Below are 19625 nucleotides of genomic sequence, written 5' to 3'. Positions count from 1 at the left end.
ACTTCATATGTGACTGCAGCGGCTCAAGTGCAGTCTGTACATTCAGATGAAATGGGTTACATTTACTAGAACTATAAAACTGTATGGTTGCTTTAGATTACATCTTGCCTAACTCTATTCGAAGTCGACATGGGGGCTCCTTGGCAGAGAACTGTAGCTGAATCTGCTTAGCGCTTGCTTCAATGAGGCTTTCTGTCAATGGCTGTTTCCTTTCACCTCCTTGAAAACTCTAGTTAATGAAAGGAAAGAGAATAAAAGCTCTGGTCTCACCATCTCTGCTGATCACTCAATACCCCGCGCCTGCGGCAGCAGGCAGGCTTTCGCACTCAAGCCCGTCCTGCTCTTCTCCATTGTCTCAATGTTAGCTAATTAGGATGTTCACATCCTCTCAGCATCGAGTGGACACGTCCACCCCAAAGAATACAACAAACATTGCAAAGTTAATATAAAATGGCCACTTCACACATATCAAGTTCTTAATTAGCCGTTCGAATTAGAAGCGGCATTTTCTGCTCTGCGCCATCCTGGCAGGCAGGAGGAAATCAATGAAGTCATTCGCAATTATGAGATGTGGACATTGGCCGAGGCGGACATGGTGAGATGAAACAAAAAGGCAGTGGCTACCCACCTTAGAGAAAATCAAACACACTGAGTGACTCAGGGACCCAGGGGACAAGAATAGCATCTTCAGAGCTTCAAGGAGTGACATACCATGTGACGCAGGCAAGAAGCCAGCCCCTGTCTGTGTGTTATAGGATCAACGTATGCACGTACGAATCACAACCGCATCTTCATGTTTAATAGCACTGTATGATCATCATCATCATCATCATCATCTTCATCAAGGCTGCTGCATGCCTCTATCCGGACAGGGCTAATAGGTACAGTGACTGTGCTCAATGATGACGTGACCACCGCCTTAATCTTCTACTTCTTGTGTACAGGACTATGGTGTTCCTAGACACAAAATGGTGGAATCGGCTTAGCATCTGAATGTTACAGATCGAAGAGGCTACACTAGTATTTATTTATTTCTCCAGAAACATAAGGGGGTGGGGTCAGAAGGTGCTTCTAAGGTGTTTTCCTTTTTCTGAAGAACAGGAACTCTGTGTTCGACTTCCTTAAGCTGAGACAATTGTAATTTATACAGATTTAGGTTCCATAAAAAGTAGACCAGGCAATCTGAAAAAACTGACAGGTAGTTGAGGCAGTTAGAACACTACTTTAGTGTGGCTGGTATAGGTGTGAGCAATTATACCCACATTGCTGTAGTTGATATCAACGGTTCAACACCTGCAGCTGGTGCAACTGTTGTACATAAATAATGAATAGCAAGGTGAGGGGCACAATCTTTATGGTACACTGTAAGTGAGCTGACTAATAATGGGTCCGAACAAAACACACCCAATCTTTCTCTAGACTTTAGACACATTTGGAGGCTAGTGACCCATTGGACGCAACTGAGGACTTGTGCAGAGCTAAGGCCTCTACGTCAGAGGGCAGCACTTTGCATCCCCAATGAACTGTGCACTTTTCTGCCTCTTCAAGATGGTGAGGGTTTCCTGGAGCAAACTGCCACATCTAAGTCAAATGCCAACTTCAATTGCCAACAACCATTAAACACAACAAGCAATTGCACGACTTCCACCTGAACCCATAGAAGAAGGCACTCATGGTTACAACGCTGTACCAGGGCATTTCCATGTATCTCTACGTACCCTGGTTCACAGCTGCTGCTTGTAGCTCTGTTTTACCACAAGAGGTTAAGACAACATTTAGGCCAATAGTTACAGCCCGTTTTTTTTTAACTTTATAGACAAACAAACACTCGCGGAAGAATTAAGAAAGCTCGCACCGGAGGCCGCCGCTTCTTGGTGAAGGCGGCCTCACATTGGAACTCCCTCCCACTGCAATTACGCGCTGAACTCGGCCACCTCCTCTTCCAAAAAACACTAAAAACCTTCCTCTTTCCCAATTGATCCTCTGTCCTTCCCTCCTCCCTCAGAATATCTCTCAATTTTTCAGCGCTGGGATGCCTTCTGGTAACCACGCGCTTTATAAAAACGACATACAATACAATACAATACACAGCCGCACCGTGTCCGTGCAGTAAGCACAACAAACGTGACACCGAGGAGCTCCTACATATAACGCGCAAGTAAGCCGCAAATTATATTTTACCCATCTCCAGAGCCATCACATGAAACCAAGAATTTGACATTTAATATTAACGATTGTTTCAGAGACTCGTAAACAGGCACCGACGAGGTGAAAAAGCTATGTAGGCAAAGGCGTGAGAGAACACGTTTACACAACTTCAGCCGCAGTAAGTATATTACTTACCAACACTGCGTTCAGGAGAATGTTTTAATAAAACAGTGTGACAAGTGACAGTCCCCTTGTCTCTTCCCTCCCCTGCAGATCAGAAGACGTAACATAGATAGTTGACAAAAAAAACTCAGCCGAAAGAGACAATTTGGAATACATGAAGGTAATGCTATCGCTGCAGAGCGAAACTATAACAAATTAAGAGAAAATAAGAGGTGACACTAAATAGATCATCCAGGTAAACTGGGTTTATCGTTAGGTACCCAGTACTGAAGAAAAACCCTGAAATATAGAACAGGTTTGGAAACGCGTCGGCATCTTCATGGAATTAATTCCATATACCCACTAAAGGCATATTATTCAGCACTGTCTATATTGAGCAGACCCAGTTTAAGCAAGAGAACGAATAGCCTAGCAAGGGAATGGTCCTAAAAACTTATGAATGAATCACAAATAGGACTATTTATGTTAAAACTCTGGTGTACTTATGTATCTAATGATGTTAATGATTTATAACTAATTATAACTGATTTTGATGTATGTCACAGTATTGAATGTTTAAAATTCATTGCTTATGACTTGATTTTGTTTGGAAATTTGTATCTTGGTGTTTTTTAGAATTTGACATGCCTTAAAACGTAACTCTTAGAAACTTATATGAAAGTAGTTATATGACCAATTGCAGAATTAATTAATCGAGGCACGAAGTCTGCCAAAAAATAAAGAGCAGCCTGATGAATTCGGGACCAGGTCTCTATTTATTTGTAACGCTTCTAGCAAGTCAGCATCCTTAATATGATCAGGCAATAGCCTGAACCTCAAATCTTACCTGTACCCCAGAATGGGGACCACTCTCTTGAGATGAAGTCCTGCTCCTCCGTTTGAAGTGGTGGGGGTGATAGACTGGAAACCTGGGGGCACCTTTTGTCTCCTCCTCTGAAGTGTCCATATCTGCAGAGTACGGGGACCGGTGCTCGATGCTGGGGGGGGCACCCTTTGCCAAGGCAGTGGTTCGAGCAACCTGCGGCTGCTCGAGGCTGGTGTTCGTGTCTTGCGGTGATGTGTGGAAGAGAACAAAGAGAAGGGTGGAGAGAAGGCAGAAGGTAAAGAAAGAATGTAATTAATATAGAAATATTTAGATGTTTCCAACAACAGGTCAAACCACCAGTGAGCTGGGGAATAAACATCCTTCAACGCTTGACCAAACTGAAACAAGCAACTAACTCATTCCCAGCCCTGCCTGTCTGTGGAAGGAAGCAGCTTGTCAGGTGTACTTATGACTTTGTCACAGGTTGGACCACCACTTCCTGCTGAGAAATACCATTTGAGTATTTCTGGATTACCCTTGTTGAGAATCCCTTGTAATTTACCTATGTTATTATTTTTAATAGGAAACTGCTGCTCTCTTCTGCAGTCCTCTCTCACTCAGAGCACGTGATAGGTTATCCCATCAGTGTGTGTAGGTGTGAATGATGTACAGTCTTGAAGAACAGTGATGGAATTAAATGACCAATTGGGATTTCAGCATGGTTTACTGTAATGTGTAGCCTTTCTACTCCCTGCATTTCAGTGATGTCATGCGGGTTGTCGTTCTCTTTCTCTCTCCACCTCCAGAAAGATACAGGTAAGGTCATCAGTACTAGGTGTGCATCCAAGAAGAGCCCCAGAAGATGCTCAGATGCTGACTTTAAAACACCATAAAAGGCCATGGGGTCCCTGCCACGTTTGTCATGTTTGTAATGGTTGTTCCTGGAAACACTTTCCAAGGTGGAAAAAGGCGAGAGAGTGAAACCGTGCTTGAGTGACTGATGGCTATAGACAAAAGTACAGAGCAATGACATCAGCATCACAATCCCTTTGAGCAAAACAGGGTGGGCACTTCAAAATAACTTTTGCAATTGCAGGCGTCTGTTTTTCCTGTGTGTAACATAAGACTCAGACAAAGGATCACAGACAAGGAAAATGCTACTTACCAGTATGCATCTGTTCTTGATGTGTAGAGCTGTAGATTTGTCTACTTGTGCATAGATCGCCATATGGTGTTGGGCTCGGATGTTTGCTCGTTGTTTTTGTCTTGGAAGAAGTCTTTGTAGTCACAAGGTAGGTGACTCCTCCTCAGGATGATAGTGCGCATGGGCAAAAACTCCATCTCCAGATTGTTTTGCCATGGAGGGTTATGATGGAGTAAGTAAGAAATAGAAAATGATGTCCATGAGTAATGTATCTAAGTAAGATATTACTGGAACAGATAGAGGTATCCGGGGAGGCAGATGGGCGTATACGAATCTACAGCTCTACATGCCAAGATCAGATGCATACTGGTAAGTAGCATTTTCCGTTCGAGGCATATGAGCTGTAGCTCGTATACTTGTGCATAGACTATACAGCAGTTATCCTGTTAGCGGTGGCTCCATTTATCTGTTAGAGTGTTCTTAATACAGCCTGGCCCACACTAGCTTGTTGTTTTGCTTGCACGTCTACACAATAGTGTTTTGTGAACGTGTGTGGTGTAGATCAAGTTGCTGCTTTGCAGATGCCATCTAGGGGAATGTTCCCTAAGAATGCCATAGAAGCCCTTAGTTTACGTGTGGAGTGAGCGCTAGGGGGAATGTTTAATGTGCGTTTGGCTTTAGCATAGCATATTTGGATGCATTCAACAATCCACCTTGAAATCCCTGTTTTTGAGATAGGATTGCCTTTATGAGGTGGGGAAAAAGCCACAAAAAGTTGTTTAGTCTTTTCAAAGGATGTTGTTCTTTCAATGTAGTAAAGTATCGCTCTTTTTATGTCTAGCATGTGAAGAGGTCATTCTGCTATGAGTCTGGTAGAGAGAAAAACACTGGGAGTTCTACAGACTGATAAAGGTGGAAAGCAGACACGACTTTAGGTAGAAATTGTGGGTTAGTCCTAAGAACCACTTTGTTATGATGGATTTGCAGAAATGATTCTTGTATGGTTAATGCCTGGAGTTCACTGACTCTTCTGAGAGAAGTGATTGCGACTAGGAAAGCTACATTCCAGGTGAGAAATTGTAATTCACATTTATGCAGAGGTTCAAATGTGGGACCAAAGAGTCTGGAAAGGACCACATTTAAGATCTATATGGGAGAGGGTGGAACTCTAGGTGGAATTATTATTTTAAGGCCTTCCATAAATGCCTTGATGGCTGGTACCCGAAACAAAGACAAGTGTTGTCTGTTTTGGAGATAGGCTGCTATTGCAGCGAGATGTAGTCTAATGGATGTATACGCTAGGTTACATTGGTATGGATGCAAAAGGTAACAGAGGATGTTTTCAATTAAAATATCTAGTGGGTTGATTTTGTTATTTGTACAGTAAATTACAAATCTTTTCCACTTTGCTGCATAGCAAGCTCTAGTGGTAGGATGTCTAGCCTCTTTAATGATGTTCATGCAGTCTGGTGGGAGATTAAGGCAGCCAAACTCTAAGATTTCAGGTGCCAGATCGCAAGGTTGAGTTGACTGGGATCTGGATGCCTTATCTCTCCATGGTTCTGAGTGAGAAGCTTGGGTGAGAGGTGTAGCTTTTGATGAGGAACTACTGATAGTTCCAAGAGGGTTGTGAACCATGGCTATCAAGCACATGTTGGAGCAATCAAGATCATTGTGAGGGAATGCTGCTTGAGCTTCCGAACCACTAACGAAATGAGTGGGAGATGCGGAAAATCGTAAGCAAATTTGCCTGACCAGTTCATCCATAGCGCATTGCCTTTGGACAATGGGTGTGGATACCTGGATGTGAAGCTGGGGCATTTTGCGTTTTGGTGTGTGGCTAACAGGTCTATTTCTGGGTGGCCTCACATTTGAAAGAATGGAAGCAGAACTTGACAATGAAGTTCCCATTCGTGGATCTGCTGTCTTTGATGACTGAGCAGATCTGCAATCTGATTGTGTACTCCTATTTTCTATTTCAGGATTTGGTGAAGCGCAACAGCTACCCCGGCAAAGGGGTGTCCCGGCGCTGAGAACAGACGTGCAGACTGAGGATAGAGGGAGAGGGGGAGGGGGGAAAACTAGGGAGCGGGGAAGAGGTGAGTCTTAATTGCTCTGCGGAAGGCAGGGAGGGAGTCGATGGAACGAATGCTGAGGGGGAGATCGTTCCACAGTGTGGCGGCAAGGACACTAAATGAGCGGCCTCCAGTTCGGCAGAGTCGAAACCTTGGGATTGTCAAGAGGAGTTGGTTGGCAGAGCGTAAGGCACGGCCAGGAACGTAAGGTTGGGCAAGGCTGCGAAGTAGAGGGGGATTTCCTTGTTTCACGATCTTAAAGATCGTGACTAAGGCCTTGAATTTGATTCGGCGATCCACGGGCAGCCAGTGGAGCTTACGGATGGTGGCTCTGGCTGAACATCTGCGTGGGAGGCCAACCAGCGTTCTGGCTGCCGCATTTTGTATGCGTTGGAACCTAGCAGTTTCCGCTTTATTAGCTCCCAAAAGGAGGACGTTAGCGTAGTCCAGGCGTGATAAGATGGTAGCCTGGACGATAAGCTGGCGGGCCTTGGAATCGAAGAGCCCAAGTATGGGTCTGAGGTTCCTTAAAAGGCCTATACAGGTGGCGGCCACCTTTTTTGTGTGGGACTGGAAGCTAAGGTTGGCATCGACCCAGACTCCCAGATTTTTGACACAGTTTTTGGGGAGTGGAGTGGCGCCTAGGGATGACGGCCACCAGTGCTCGTTCCAAAGGCTGGTGTTACGGCCTAGGAGGAGCACCTCGGTTTTCCCGGCGTTGAGTTGGAGGTAGTTGTCCGTCATCCATCGGGCCACAGCAGTCATACCTTCTCTAAAGTTGGATGCCACGAGGGACGGGCTTTCCGATAGGGTGACAACCAGCTGGGTATCATCTGCGTACGAGACAAGCGTGAGCCCCCACTCTCTAGCCACGTCCGTGAGTGGCTGGACGTAAAGATTAAAGAGGGAGGGGCTCAACGCTGAACCCTGGGGAACACCTTGAGCGATGGGGTGAGGTTTAGAAAGGTACGGAGGAGCCGACACCTTGAAGGATCTATCCTTAAGAAAGGAACGGAGCCATGCAAGTGCAAGGCCAGTCACACCGGTCATCTCCAGACGATTCAAAAGGATGTCATGGGATACCGTGTCAAAGGCCGCACTGAGATCAAGAAGAATCAGCGCAGCACTATGACCGGAATCCAAAATCATCCGGAGATGCTCCGTAGTGGCCAGTAGGGCGGACTCCGTGCTATGGCCTGCACGGAAGCCATTTTGGGAGGGATCTAGAATTCCATGACTTTCCACATGCTTCGACAGAATGTTATTAACATGGGTTTCGGCAATTTTGGACATCCAGGGGAGAAGGGATATGGGGCGAAAATTTTCAGGCTTGGTGGGGTCAAGGGTAGGTTTTTTAATTATTGGTGATACCCATGCTTGTTTCCAAGCTATGGGTACAAGTCCTGTAGAAAAGGAGAGGTTGAGGATGTTCAGCATGGGGGATAGAAAAAAGTCCATCGAGGCCAGGAAATGAGAAGGGCTCATGGGGTCGGCTGGGGAACCAGTCTTCACTTTCTTGCCCAGTCTGATCAGATCTGCAGCGGTGATGGCAGAAATTTGGGACAGAGGTAAGATGTTAGGGGCTGTGGACATAGAAACTCCATTGAAAGGGGCAATCTGTGGAAAGGTTGCATAGATTTTCTGGACTTTTTCAATGAAATAGGTTGCGAGCTGCTCACATTGCTCGTGGGAAGAGATTTTTGGAGGGGGCGCCCTAGGGTTTTGGAGCTCTTTCACTAGTTTAAAAATGATTTTTGATGGGTTCGCATTGGAGTTAATTTTGTTGGAGTAAAAAGAAGCACGGGAGGATCTAATAGCTTTATGGTAGGTTTTAAGACTAGATAGATATCTAGCCTTATCCTGATTATCATATTGCTTCCTCCATAGGCGCTCAGCCTTTTTGCACTCCTTGCGCATTGCCCTAAGGGTGTCATCGAACCATGGGTTGGAGGGTATATTACGTCCTTTAGTCAGTTTAGCCGGAATAAGAGAGTCGAGGCCGTTACTGATCCAGTTGGTAAATGAGGTATAGGTTGCGTCTATATCCTGGTTGGCTTCGTTTTGAAACTCTCCAAGGGTTTCATGTAAGGCAAATGGGGAGAGTTTGTGCCAGGGTCTTTTTAGACGCTGAATGGATTCAGTTTTGTTTTGACGTTGGGGTGCCGGGACGCTCAGTTTAACAAGATAGTGATCCGTCCATCCCATTGGGGTGGGGGTTTCTGCCGCTGCCTCTTCCTCTTGTATGTTAGAGAAGATCGGATCTAGAGTGTGTCCAGCTATATGGGTAGAGGTGTGGACTAGGGAGTTAAATTGCAGTGCCGAGAGGTCTACGAGAAGGTTAGTGATGACATTATCGCCAGTCGCATCAAAGTGCAAGTTTAGGTCACCTAAGATGGTGAAGTTGGCGAATTTAGTGGTGAGCACTGTGGCCGTATCGAGGAGGGCATTAATAAATCTAGTGGCCTGGCCTGGAGGGCGATAAATGTATAGGCCTGTTAACATAAATTGAGGGGTCACGCTAATTTTAAATTGGGCGCATTCACAGTCTTGGAGAGGTTCCTTGATAAAAGAACAGGTCAGCTGTTTTTTATAGATAATTGCGATGCCGCCACCGCGAGATTCGCGGTTAATGGTGACCAGGTTAAACTCATCTGGGAGCGTTAGATTGGGGATGGAGGTAATGTCATCTTGGAGCCATGTTTCGCATAGAAACAGTACATCAGGGTTTTCCTCCTGAAGAAGCGTATTCACCTCAGGGTGATGTTTAACGAGGGATCTGCAGTTGAGTTGGAGTATCCTCAGTGGCGGGTTTGAAGTATTTGGGAGGTCACACCGTACCCTAGTGGGTGCATTGGTGGAGAAGTGGCAGTGGTTGCAGTGGAGATGCGTAAGAGCTAGACTGCCAGTGGTGTTAGAGCATTTTTGGTGAGGGTTCAAATGTAGGAGTTCCTTACCGTCGTAGCGTATGCGCTGACAGGGCCTGGATGAGCCAGGGGGGGTGGCGAGTGGCGATGGTCTGGCGATGACGGGCGAAGACGGGCTTGCCTTAGGCGCGCCTTCGGCGCGCTGACGGCGCGCCCGCTGCGCCCGTCCGCTGCGCTTCCTAGCAAGGCACATGGTTTTATGCCTGACGGAGGGGGCGTCACGGGGGCGTGGCCAGCTGAGGTGGGCGTGTCTGAGGACGCGCCTCGCCCTCGGTGATGGCAGAGATGGGAAACGTTGCAGCGCTGAAGACGCTGTTCGAGTGCAGAAGTGAAATAGGTAAGTTTTAAAAAACACAGTAAAATTACACGCAATATTGTGAGAGCAAGGTTCACTCCCGGCTTCCGCCTCAGGAGACTCGTCTGTTGTGTCGCGCTATCGAATGCGCACACTTTTGTAGTCAGTTTCAGGGGGCGTGGCCAGCTGAGGTGGGCGTGTCTGAGGACGCGCCTCGCCCTCGGTGATGGCAGAGATGGGAAACGTTGCAGCGCTGAAGACGCTGTTCGAGTGCAGAAGTGAAATAGGTAAGTTTTAAAAAACACAGTAAAATTACACGCAATATTGTGAGAGCAAGGTTCACTCCCGGCTCCTGGGAGGTGTTCCGCAAGGAGATATATGTTTTGAGGAATGGCCCATCTCCATATGCTTTTAGCTAGGTGTGAAAGCTGCAGATAGTGTGTGTAACCTGTTTTTTGTACATAATACATTGCTGTCATGTTGTCTGAATGAACCAGGACAGCTTTGCTTATGAGGTGGACTTGAAAAGATTTGAACGCTAGGAAGATCGCCAACAAGTCAAGGTATTTTACGTGGAATTGTTTTTGCTGAGGGGTCGAGATATGGGTTTGAAGATGAGCTCCCCAGCCGGTGAGCGATGCGTCTGCTGTTAGCACTATCTGTGGAACCAGGTGGAGGAACGGCCGCCCTTTGGAAAGGTTTTTTGTGTTCCACCACTGCAAAGCGCAATGGGTGCGGTCGTCTACCAACACCAGATCTGTTAGCTAACCTTGAGTCTGGTTCCACTGACGTGCCAAACACTCCTGTAAGGGACGAATTTGGAGTCTTGCATAAGGGATGATGAGAATGCAAGAGGCCATCATCCCGATTAGCTGCATGAACACTCGAGCTGGTAGTGAGTGTTGAGGCTGAAATTTTGCTATCAGAGCTTGTATGGTGCCTATCCTGACTGGGTTGGGATATGTTAGAGATTTTTAAGTGTGTATCGTAGCCCCTCGATATTGTTGTATGCTGGACGGTTGGAGGTGGGATTCGGTGAGGTTTATTGTAAATCCCAAGTCATGAAGCAGTTGGATTGTATTGTGTGTGTGTTGCATACAGCTGCTGTGTGAATTGGCTTTTATGAGCCAGTCGTCCAGATAAGAGAAGACATGAATGTGCTGTCTTCGTAAGTGGGCTGCAACTACTGCAAGACACTTGGTGAAGACTCTAGGTGCCGTAGTCACCCCGAATGGGAGGACTTTGAATTGGTAGTGTTGGCCATGTACCATGAACCTGAGATACTTCCTGTGAGTGGGGTGGATGGGAATATGAATGTAGGCATCTTTTAAATCCAGAGTGGATGGAAAGTCGCCCTGTTGAAGCAGTGGGAGGACCAGCTGGAGAGTGACCATGTGGAAGTGATACAACTGAATGTAGAGGTTTAGCGGTCTGAGGTCCAAAATGGGCCTGAGAGAGCCGTCCTTTTGTGGAATTAGGAAATAGAGGGAGTAAACCCCTGTGCCTTTATGAGGCAAGGGGATAGGTTCTATTGCATGTTTTTGTAATAGAGAGAGAACCTGTTGTTTGAAAGTGTCAGATGTTCCGAGGACATTGGACGTTGTCTGGGAGGAATATTTGGGGGAGTAGAGGTGAGTTCCAGGCAATAACCATACTGGATAATTTGTCTTACCCTCTTGTCTGTTGTGATTGAATTCCAGACAGGTAGGAACTATGAGAGACGTGCCCCGACAGGAGTGGGATGATCGGGGGGAAGCGTAGGGAAGTCATTGTTAGGTGGTAGGGGAGAAGCGGTTATTGTTGCCACAACCACTTCCCTTACCATTGTTGCCTCTGTAGCCTCCGCGAAAGTATCCTTTGGAGGACGTTTGAGTGGAGCTCTTATAGGAAGAACAGGAATGTTCTGAGCCAATGGTTTTGGAGCCAGCCCTGTAGATGGAGCAGCGAAAAGAACCTCTAGGAGAAGGGTATTGTAAGGCCCCCATGGATTTAGGAGTGTCCCAATCTTTTTCCATCTTTTCATAGCGTGTTGCACCTCCTGCTTGAATCCGGAGACTCAGAGCCAAGCGTGCCTGTGCCACAAAACGCTAGTGTTAATGGCACGAGATGCAGTATCAGCTGCACGAGCGCACATTTAATTGAGGTGTTTGTGATAAATTTCCCCACTTGTATAAGGTTGTTGGCTTTTTGCATGTACTGGTCGGGAAGGTGTTGCATGAGCTTTTCAAGCTCATCATAGTGAGCCCTGTTGTACCTGGCCAATAAAGCTGGGACATTGGCAATCCGCCAATGATTTGCAGCCTGTGGCGCAATACGTTTACTAAATGTGTCTATTAGTTTGGACTCTTTATCAGTAGGGGGGTGAGATTACCCTCTTGCATGCATTAGACACCACAAGAGAATCCAAAGGGACCTGACCTTTAATGTAAATTGGGTCATTGGGAGCTGCCTTATACAGCCTTATGCTTTTTGTCTACCCTGGTGTTGAGAATACTGGCTCTGACAGGGTCCTTAAAAACTTCTGGGGAATGTTTGAGCATGCCTTTTAACATTGGCAGGGTGTGCATGGACTTTTGAGAGGGTGCAAAGGTTTCAAGTAAAAAATCCTCCTCTAAGGGATGAGAATGTAACCGTACCCCATGGTATTGGGCAGCCCTATTGATTAGTTGCGGAAACCCAATATTGTCCTCTGGTGGTGATGGCCTAGATGGGTAGAGGCCCGGGTCATTATGTGGGTAGGGATCTGTGTTGTAGTCATCCCAAGGGTCTACGTCGTGTGGGATGGTATGTGCATCATCATCCCCATCTGGATCTATATTCCCACCCCCATCGGTATGATCATCCTCATCATCTAGTGTTGGAGGGGAAAGAGTATGTTGTGGGAAGTGTGATGGAGAAATTAGAAGATTTGGATCAGCTGGAGGAGGAGAAGGAGGTGGAAAGGGGTTAGTACTCATCTGTTTTCGTTTCAAGGGTATTTCAGATTCCTCTGAAGTGTCTAGTTTTCTCTTTTTTGGAGGCTTGGCGACGGCTTTGCCAGTCTCTGGGTCAATAAAAAGTTTTTTGTTTTGGATCCGAAAAATCAGGTACAGACTGTGTGGGTAAAATGTCTTTTTGTCGGTGCCAAAGATTTGGGATCAGAATGTTCTTTGAACTAAGTCTCTGAGGCTTTCTGTGGGGTCTTGGACTCCTTGTTCTAGGATTTTGTGGCTCCAAGACTTTTTTCAGCTCAACAATTTTTTTGGCTCCGAAGCCGTTTTCGGGTCAGAAGATTTTTTCGTTTCGGAATGTTTGTCCCTGGTATGTTTCGATGCATCGAGGCTGTCTTCGGTGTCGACAAAGAAGGGCGTGGCACATCTTTGCTTTGGTGCTTTGGTGCCAAAGGTGACTTTCCGGCACCGGAATGGGGCTGGCTCGAGCCCGAGTCAGAAGGCTTGTCCTTAGGTTTTATGGCCGGGCCCGAGGGTGGGGCGTCGGAGACATGTTGCCGGTGCCGACCTGAGCCCGAGGGCGAGGGTATTAATGGAGCCTTAGGTTGGGTTTTTGGGAAAGGGGTTTTAGTACTCACATACCGCTGAGCCAGGGTGACAGTCTCCTCTTCGACATCAGAATCCTCAGCCTTGGAGACGTCTTCTTCATCACTGTGTTGCTCTGGCTGGACCTTGGGATCTGCTACGAAGATGTCTGGAATCGAGCTGCTTCCGCAAGCATTTCGGGAAGTCAAACCCAACGATCACGGATGGTTTTCTTCAACCTGAACAATGCGTAGGCCTTGCAGTTCTTGTCTTCGTGCTCCGGGGAGAGGCAGAGATTACAAACCTTGTGCAAGTCCTTGTGTGGGAACTTAACACCACAACAGGAACATTTTTTTAAAGGCGTCCTTTCTATTGACTGCAGGCGTGGTCGGCACGGATAGGCCCAACGGCCCGCGTTGAAGATCGAGTTGAGGAGTTTGTTTTAAAGATGGGCCTCGAAAGGAAAACGCGATCGAGACAATACTGTTGAGTGGAGAGGGATTGTGCATCAAAGAGGGGTTTGAAACCGACACCGACCCGGAGTGCAGCAAATCACACTCGAACCCGATGGCGAAAAAAAACACAATCTGGAGATGGAGTCGATGCCCATGCGCACTATCGTCCTAAGGAGGAGTCACCTACCGCATGACTACAAAGACTTCTTCCAAGACAAAAACAAAGCGCAAACATCCGAGCTCAACACCAGATGGCGATCTATGCACAAGTATACGATCTACAGCTCATATGCCTCAAACACACTGGTTTTGACATGTTTTGGGAGCAGGGCATCAATTAGATGCCCTTCAGCTTGCTAATGTGACCCATTATATAGAAACCTTCTTGTTGCACCAAGTTGGTCAACATTTGTCCATGATCGGAGTTCTGGAGAAGTTTGAGCCTCTATGTGAACTTATTTGCAGCTCCAGAACCTACCAGGTTTGTAGGTGCTGTCGGTACTCCTCCGGCGAGAGTTGACTGTGAGCCGGACCTCGGTGCTGAACTCCTGATCCGGTGGCTCCATCGGGTGGCCCTGCTCCTGTAGGATGTGGTGAAACATGGCAGCAAGTTCAGCTTCGGCGATCATAGACTCCTTCTGCAAGGTGTCCTTCCCAGGGCCGCTAAACTCAGAGAAAGACTGAGGACAAGGAAGCAACAACACCGACAAGTCAACAAACAATTACAAATATATATATATATATATAGATATATATAAATATACGTATACATGCTCATGGTGATAGCCAATTAGACTGAGATCTACAATGGAGTAGTTTTAGAACATTCTAAATATGACATAGTTCAACAATAAAACTGTAGGACTATTGTCTCTGCCTAACCTTATCCTTCAACAGTGCACTTTGTTATAGTATATAATCTGACACTAGTCCGAACATGCATCAAAGGGTATCGTAAACTGGTAATACGGTCAACACAGTGGAAGCTTGATTGGGGAATGATGAACAAAGTTGTGCAGTTTGAGAATATTTCACCTGGTTATGTGCAGGGTTTTTGCTTTGTTCCCTTTTTTAGCCTTAAAGATTCAGCAGCGTCAGGCCAACCTAGTGGTGGCTTACCAAATTATTTAAGCTGCGTCATCAGAGGTGGTTTAAAAAAACGATCTCCCTTTAAAACCCGTTTGGCATCTTACAAGAGAGGCGTAGCAATGGAATGTGTTCCATTGAATACATTGAATTAATAATGGAGGACAAAATGTATTACGCTGGATTGCAGCACAGTCCACTAACCAATGGGGAAGCTGCTCTAGCCAAGCTGGATGACTTTATCATTCACTATTCCGTGAGGCCTACATTGCCAAAGCCTTATTTTGTCATCATGCATTGGCCAGAGTAAAAGAAACATTACCAATTTCTGACGTTGTCATCATGCATTAACCAAATGACCTTCCTAAACATATTGCACAGTGGTCAAAAGAACTGATTCCAAATGCGTCATCATCCCTTAACTAAAGGGAAGGAAGCTTCAGCAAGCCCTAATGACTTCAACATACACTAACACATTAGAATCGAGACAACAAAATACGTGCCACACAGGGGGGAGGGGCTAGAACGAAAGAGACAAACAGAAATCGAGAGAGAGAGAGTGAGGTTGAGCGTGAGACAGCGAGGGAAGGGTGAGTGAAAACAATGTAGTGAACATTCCAGAAAAGACAAGTACATGAAATATGAAGAGAGACAGAGAAGAAAAGCGAGGAAGTGAGTGAGAGACATAAGCCCGCTTCCCAAGTACCTTTGCGACGTCATGCTCAGCAGGAGTCAAACAGAACTGCACAGATGGCCGGCGAGACTGTGCCGAATATTCAGAGTCCAGTTCAAAGTCAAAGGGGTGGACAGAGAGTAGGCGCTTTGTCTTTCGCATCTTAGAGAGGCAGAGAGAGTGGAATGAAGTAAAGTACAAAAAAAGGCATATATAGCATAAGACCGTCACCACACCTTAGAAGGGCCGAGAGGAAGATCAAAGGGAGGCAGACATAGTATCAAGAGGAAGACAGGGCTCGCTGTCCACTGCTGTGGGCCCCTGTCATATGTCCATGGACAGGTGACACCTCCCCCCCCACTTCCCCCCCAGACTCTGGAGATGGCAGAGCATGACTGGGGTCACATTGTCACAGACCGGGGCAATAGGAGACACAAATCAAAGTGAAATGAAGACTGCCGTAACGTTGAAATATTACAGTGATCAGAACAAAATGAACATTTCATGATGCCAAAATTCTCATTTGATGATAGGTTGACAAGAACGACGCTGTAAAAACAAATGCAATAAGGATGAAGATATGTCATCAAACTTAACCTTAAACCCAGCCTTTACTATAATCTTACCACTAAGCTAAATCTCTTAATATACTGTATCAAAACCATAATTTCAATGCCCACCCCTGTTTCAGATCTCACATACCAGAGAACCTTTTAGCTTTTAACTGTCTGTATGTGAAAGGCTCTTGTGGAGCATACCAAACCCCTACAGTGAGCTTAAAACCCACTCATTGTTTACCATTGGCTGGCATGACTGTCACTCTCATTTGATTGCTTCTTTTTAAATTAGTTCCCTTCCTCTTCTGGTGCTTGTCCCGCCCATGGAGCATATCCTCTTTACCATCCTTTTGACTGGATGACTTGCATCTTCCACTGCTCACTTTCATGGAACTACGCTTTTGTTTTTCTTTCAGCAACGCATCAAAATGAACGTTTTCTAGCTTTTACCCTCGTGGGCTGCTTCACTCCACCCTCCCACACCCCTAAGTCCCAAGACCTTATGGCTAAACATATGCATGGTTTCACTGATTGGGTTACATTGCATGCCAACTGTAGCCTGGAAATCTGGGTTTCTTTCCACAAAATCACAGCTCATCCTCTGTGGGGAAAAGGGTTCCAGCTAATCTTTATATTCGGTCTGTGTTTTGGGAAAAAAAAGTGCACAAATGTACAACCCAAGACATTTTTACTCTCGCTGCTTAACTTGAAAGAAGCAAACATTGAGTCTCAGAAGGGTGGGGGAGGTTCATTAAATGTGAGACTGAAGGGTTTGACACCTGTTCTACAATGAGGTGGTATTTACAGTGACCATTCGCTGTCTTCACACATTACATTGTCGTCTATCCAAAAAGAAGCTCTCTGTCATCTTTTATGTTTAAAGTATTTTATTGAAGCAGGGAGGGGTAGGAAACAACAGGGTAGGAAAAAAAAAAGATAAACCACAGGATCCGCACAATCGGTGCGTGTGATACAGCAAATACAGCAAAACAGTTACATCTTTTCAATAGGCTTCATTCGACTCAGGAACACAGCTTCCGCGCCTGTGGTCACCTAAGGATAACAAAAGGGGGGTGGGGGGGAAGGAAGGACGGGGGAGGGGGAAGGAAGAGAAAAATAGGGGGGGGCAAAGAAAAAGAAAATAAGGGGGGGGAGGAAAAAGGGGGAAGGGGCAGAGAAGCATCCCCGCTCCAAAAACCTACTTAACCATACAGAACCCCCCCAACTACCATACCCCAACCCACCCCCTGTACTGTGCCATTACCATCAGTTCACTCTTCATATCGACCCTCCAGCAATCCCCGCTATGCCATGCCAGCCCCGTCCGATCAGACAGGCTGGTCTGGTGGCGGCGTCAGCCGTAGCAACCTAAGATATCTGGGACAGGTAATCTCCCGAAACTCAGAGCACAACAAGCTATGAAAGGGCGCCCACAGTTCCTCAAAAGTATCAGTGTCTCCCAGGGCCACTAAGGACATCTTCTCCATTCCAAGGACATGCCATAATCTATGCAGCCAGCCAACTACAGAGGGAAGTGTGGTAGAGCGCCAATGTATGAGAATATTTTGCACCGCTGACCCCAGAGCAATCGCAATCTGTCTGCCCCTCCTGGACCTGAGGGGATACATCAACCCATTTGGCAATCCCAGTAGAACATAGGCGGGGAACCTCGGCAACTCTATCTCAAAGCATTTGTCCACCTCACCCAGGACCTCTTCCCAATAAGGAGCCAGAAGGGGGCAGTCCCACAGTATGTGTGTTAGTGTACCAGTATTGCCACAGTTGCGCCAGCACGTCCCTGGTATTGCCCTGTCCATCTCGTGCAGTTTCTCCGGGGTGCGGTACCAATAGGTCGAGATTTTGGTGAAGGTCTCCGTAAGACCCGTGTGATAGGCCGAGTGGCGTGCGCGGAAGGAGATGTGTTCCCATTCCTTGTGGCTCAACACTCGCCCAAGCTCCCGCTCCCATCGTTCCCGGCCGGGGTTGTGAATATGGAAGGAGGGGGGCTGCAGCATTTTATACAGATCTGAGATCAATTTAGTGTCCGACGTGCGAGTGATTAACCAGCGCTCATATACCGTGATCTCCTGGTTTGCCGAGTCGCGCACCTGGGGCTGAAGTGCCCAGTGACGCGCCTGCATGTATCGCATGCGCTCCGTCTCTGGGAGGCCGTAGTCCCGCCGCAAATCCTGGAAGGGGACAACTCCCTCAGGGCTGTACAAATGATACAAGGCGCAGCAGCGGGCCGCCCGCCAGCGTTCATAAGCGCCGCTCTCCATCCCGGGGCCGAAGTCCGGGTTGCCAATGAGCGGCGTAAAGGGAGAGGGGAAGGTAGTAAGCTCATGCCTAACGGCTACCGAGTCCCACGTCCGAAGCGGGACCCGCGTCACCAAAGACGCGTAGAGGTTGGGGGGGTCGATGGGCCCGCTTCAAGAATGGTACTTCCTGTAGCGTCCTACCCGCCACCGCTTGGTCCTGGAACAGCCAGTGCTTATCAGACTCCCACCGGCTCCATTCCACCAGATAGCGGAGTTGGGCGGCCTGGAAATATTTCCGCAAGTCCGGTATCCCCAGCCCCCCAGAGTCGGGCGCCAGCGTAGCAATGCTCCTCTTAATCCGCGGCCTACGGCCCTGCCATACAAACCGCGCGATGGCCGACTGGGTCTCCGCGAGCCACCCCGTGGGGGGCTGGAGCGGCAACGCCCTGAAGAGGTAAAGCACCTGAGGCAGGAGGGTCATCTTCACCGCCGCCACCCTGCCTAGCAGCGACAACGTGCCCTTGTCCCACCGGCCAAGTTCCTCTCTGATTTTCGTGCTCAAAGCAGCATAATTGGCCGTGACCATCGCCGGGAGGGAAGGCGCCAACAGGATCCCCAAATATGGAATCCGGTCCTTGGACCAGCTCAGAGGGTAAAGCCTCTGTAGTTCCGCTCTGGTAGCGCTAGCAAGCGAAATGTCAAGGGCGGCTGACTTCCCTAAGTTCACCTTGAAGCCCGCCACCTCGGCGAATAAATCCAATTCCGCAATGCAAGCCGGTAACGACCTCCGCGGGTCGTCTACTGTCAGAATGACATCATCTGCGTACAGGCTAATCGCATGATGGAATTCACCCATCTTGACTCCGACAATGTCGGGATTCTGCCGAACCCTTTGAGCAAATGGCTCCATGTATAGGGCAAAGAGCAAAGGGGACAGTGGGCACCCCTGTCTCGTACCCCGTTCAATGGGAAAGGGCCGAGAGCTGCCTCCGTTCACTCGGACCACTGCAGATGGGAACCGGTAACAATTGAAGATCAGATGTCGGAACTTCTCACCTATCCCGAACTTGCCTAGGACCTTCTCTAGGTAGGGCCAGTGTACCCTATCGAAAGCCTTCTCCGCGTCTATAGACAAGAGCATCCTCTCCCCTGGGATCCTGGAGGCCTTCTCGAGAATGTGGGTCACCCTCTTTGTATTGTCTACAGTTTGCCTGCCAGGCACAAAGCCCGCTTGATCCGAATCAACCATGCCCGGGAGATGCAGTGCCAGGCGTGCCGCTAATATGCTGGTGAACACTTTCAAATCCGTGTTCAGCAGCGAGATCGGGCGGTAGGACCCACAGGCGGTCCTGTCCTTGCCCGGTTTCGGGATCACGGAGACCGTGGCCTGAAGAAATTCGGAGGGGATGGCACCCGGTTCCGCAACGTGTTGAAAAGGCGGGTCAGCAGAGGTGCCAACTCCTGACAGAAGGTCTTGTAAAACAGAGGGATAAAGCCATCCGGTCCC

At 47.6% G+C, this 19625-nt stretch overlaps 1 protein-coding gene across 5 annotated transcripts in view; it reads right to left on the bottom strand.

Annotated features, from left to right (window-relative positions):
* Nucleotides 1-19625, bottom strand: part of MLPH (melanophilin) — a 398235-nt gene that overhangs the window by 122278 nt on the left and 256332 nt on the right. For 3 of the 5 annotated variants that reach the window (XR_015308425.1, XR_015308426.1, XM_086956304.1), the window contains exons 7-9: nucleotides 15337-15465; nucleotides 14023-14224; nucleotides 3158-3378 (exon numbers count right to left, since the gene is read on the bottom strand). Coding sequence is in view for 1 of the 5 variants with exons in the window: in XM_086956304.1 (XP_086812430.1) it covers nucleotides 3158-3378; nucleotides 14023-14224; nucleotides 15337-15465 (552 nt within the window). In the remaining 4 variants the exon portion in view is untranslated. The remainder of the gene's footprint in view (nucleotides 1-3157; nucleotides 3379-14022; nucleotides 14225-15336; nucleotides 15466-19625) is intronic. The other 2 variants (XR_015308428.1, XR_015308427.1) reach the window with 1 other exon arrangement.

Source organism: Lissotriton vulgaris, chromosome 2_1 (genome assembly GCF_964263255.1).
Source record: "Lissotriton vulgaris chromosome 2_1, aLisVul1.2, whole genome shotgun sequence".
NCBI classification, from domain to species: domain Eukaryota; kingdom Metazoa; phylum Chordata; class Amphibia; order Caudata; family Salamandridae; genus Lissotriton; species Lissotriton vulgaris.
Note: the sequence above shows the minus strand (reverse complement) of the source record. Positions and strands in the feature narration are given on the sequence as shown.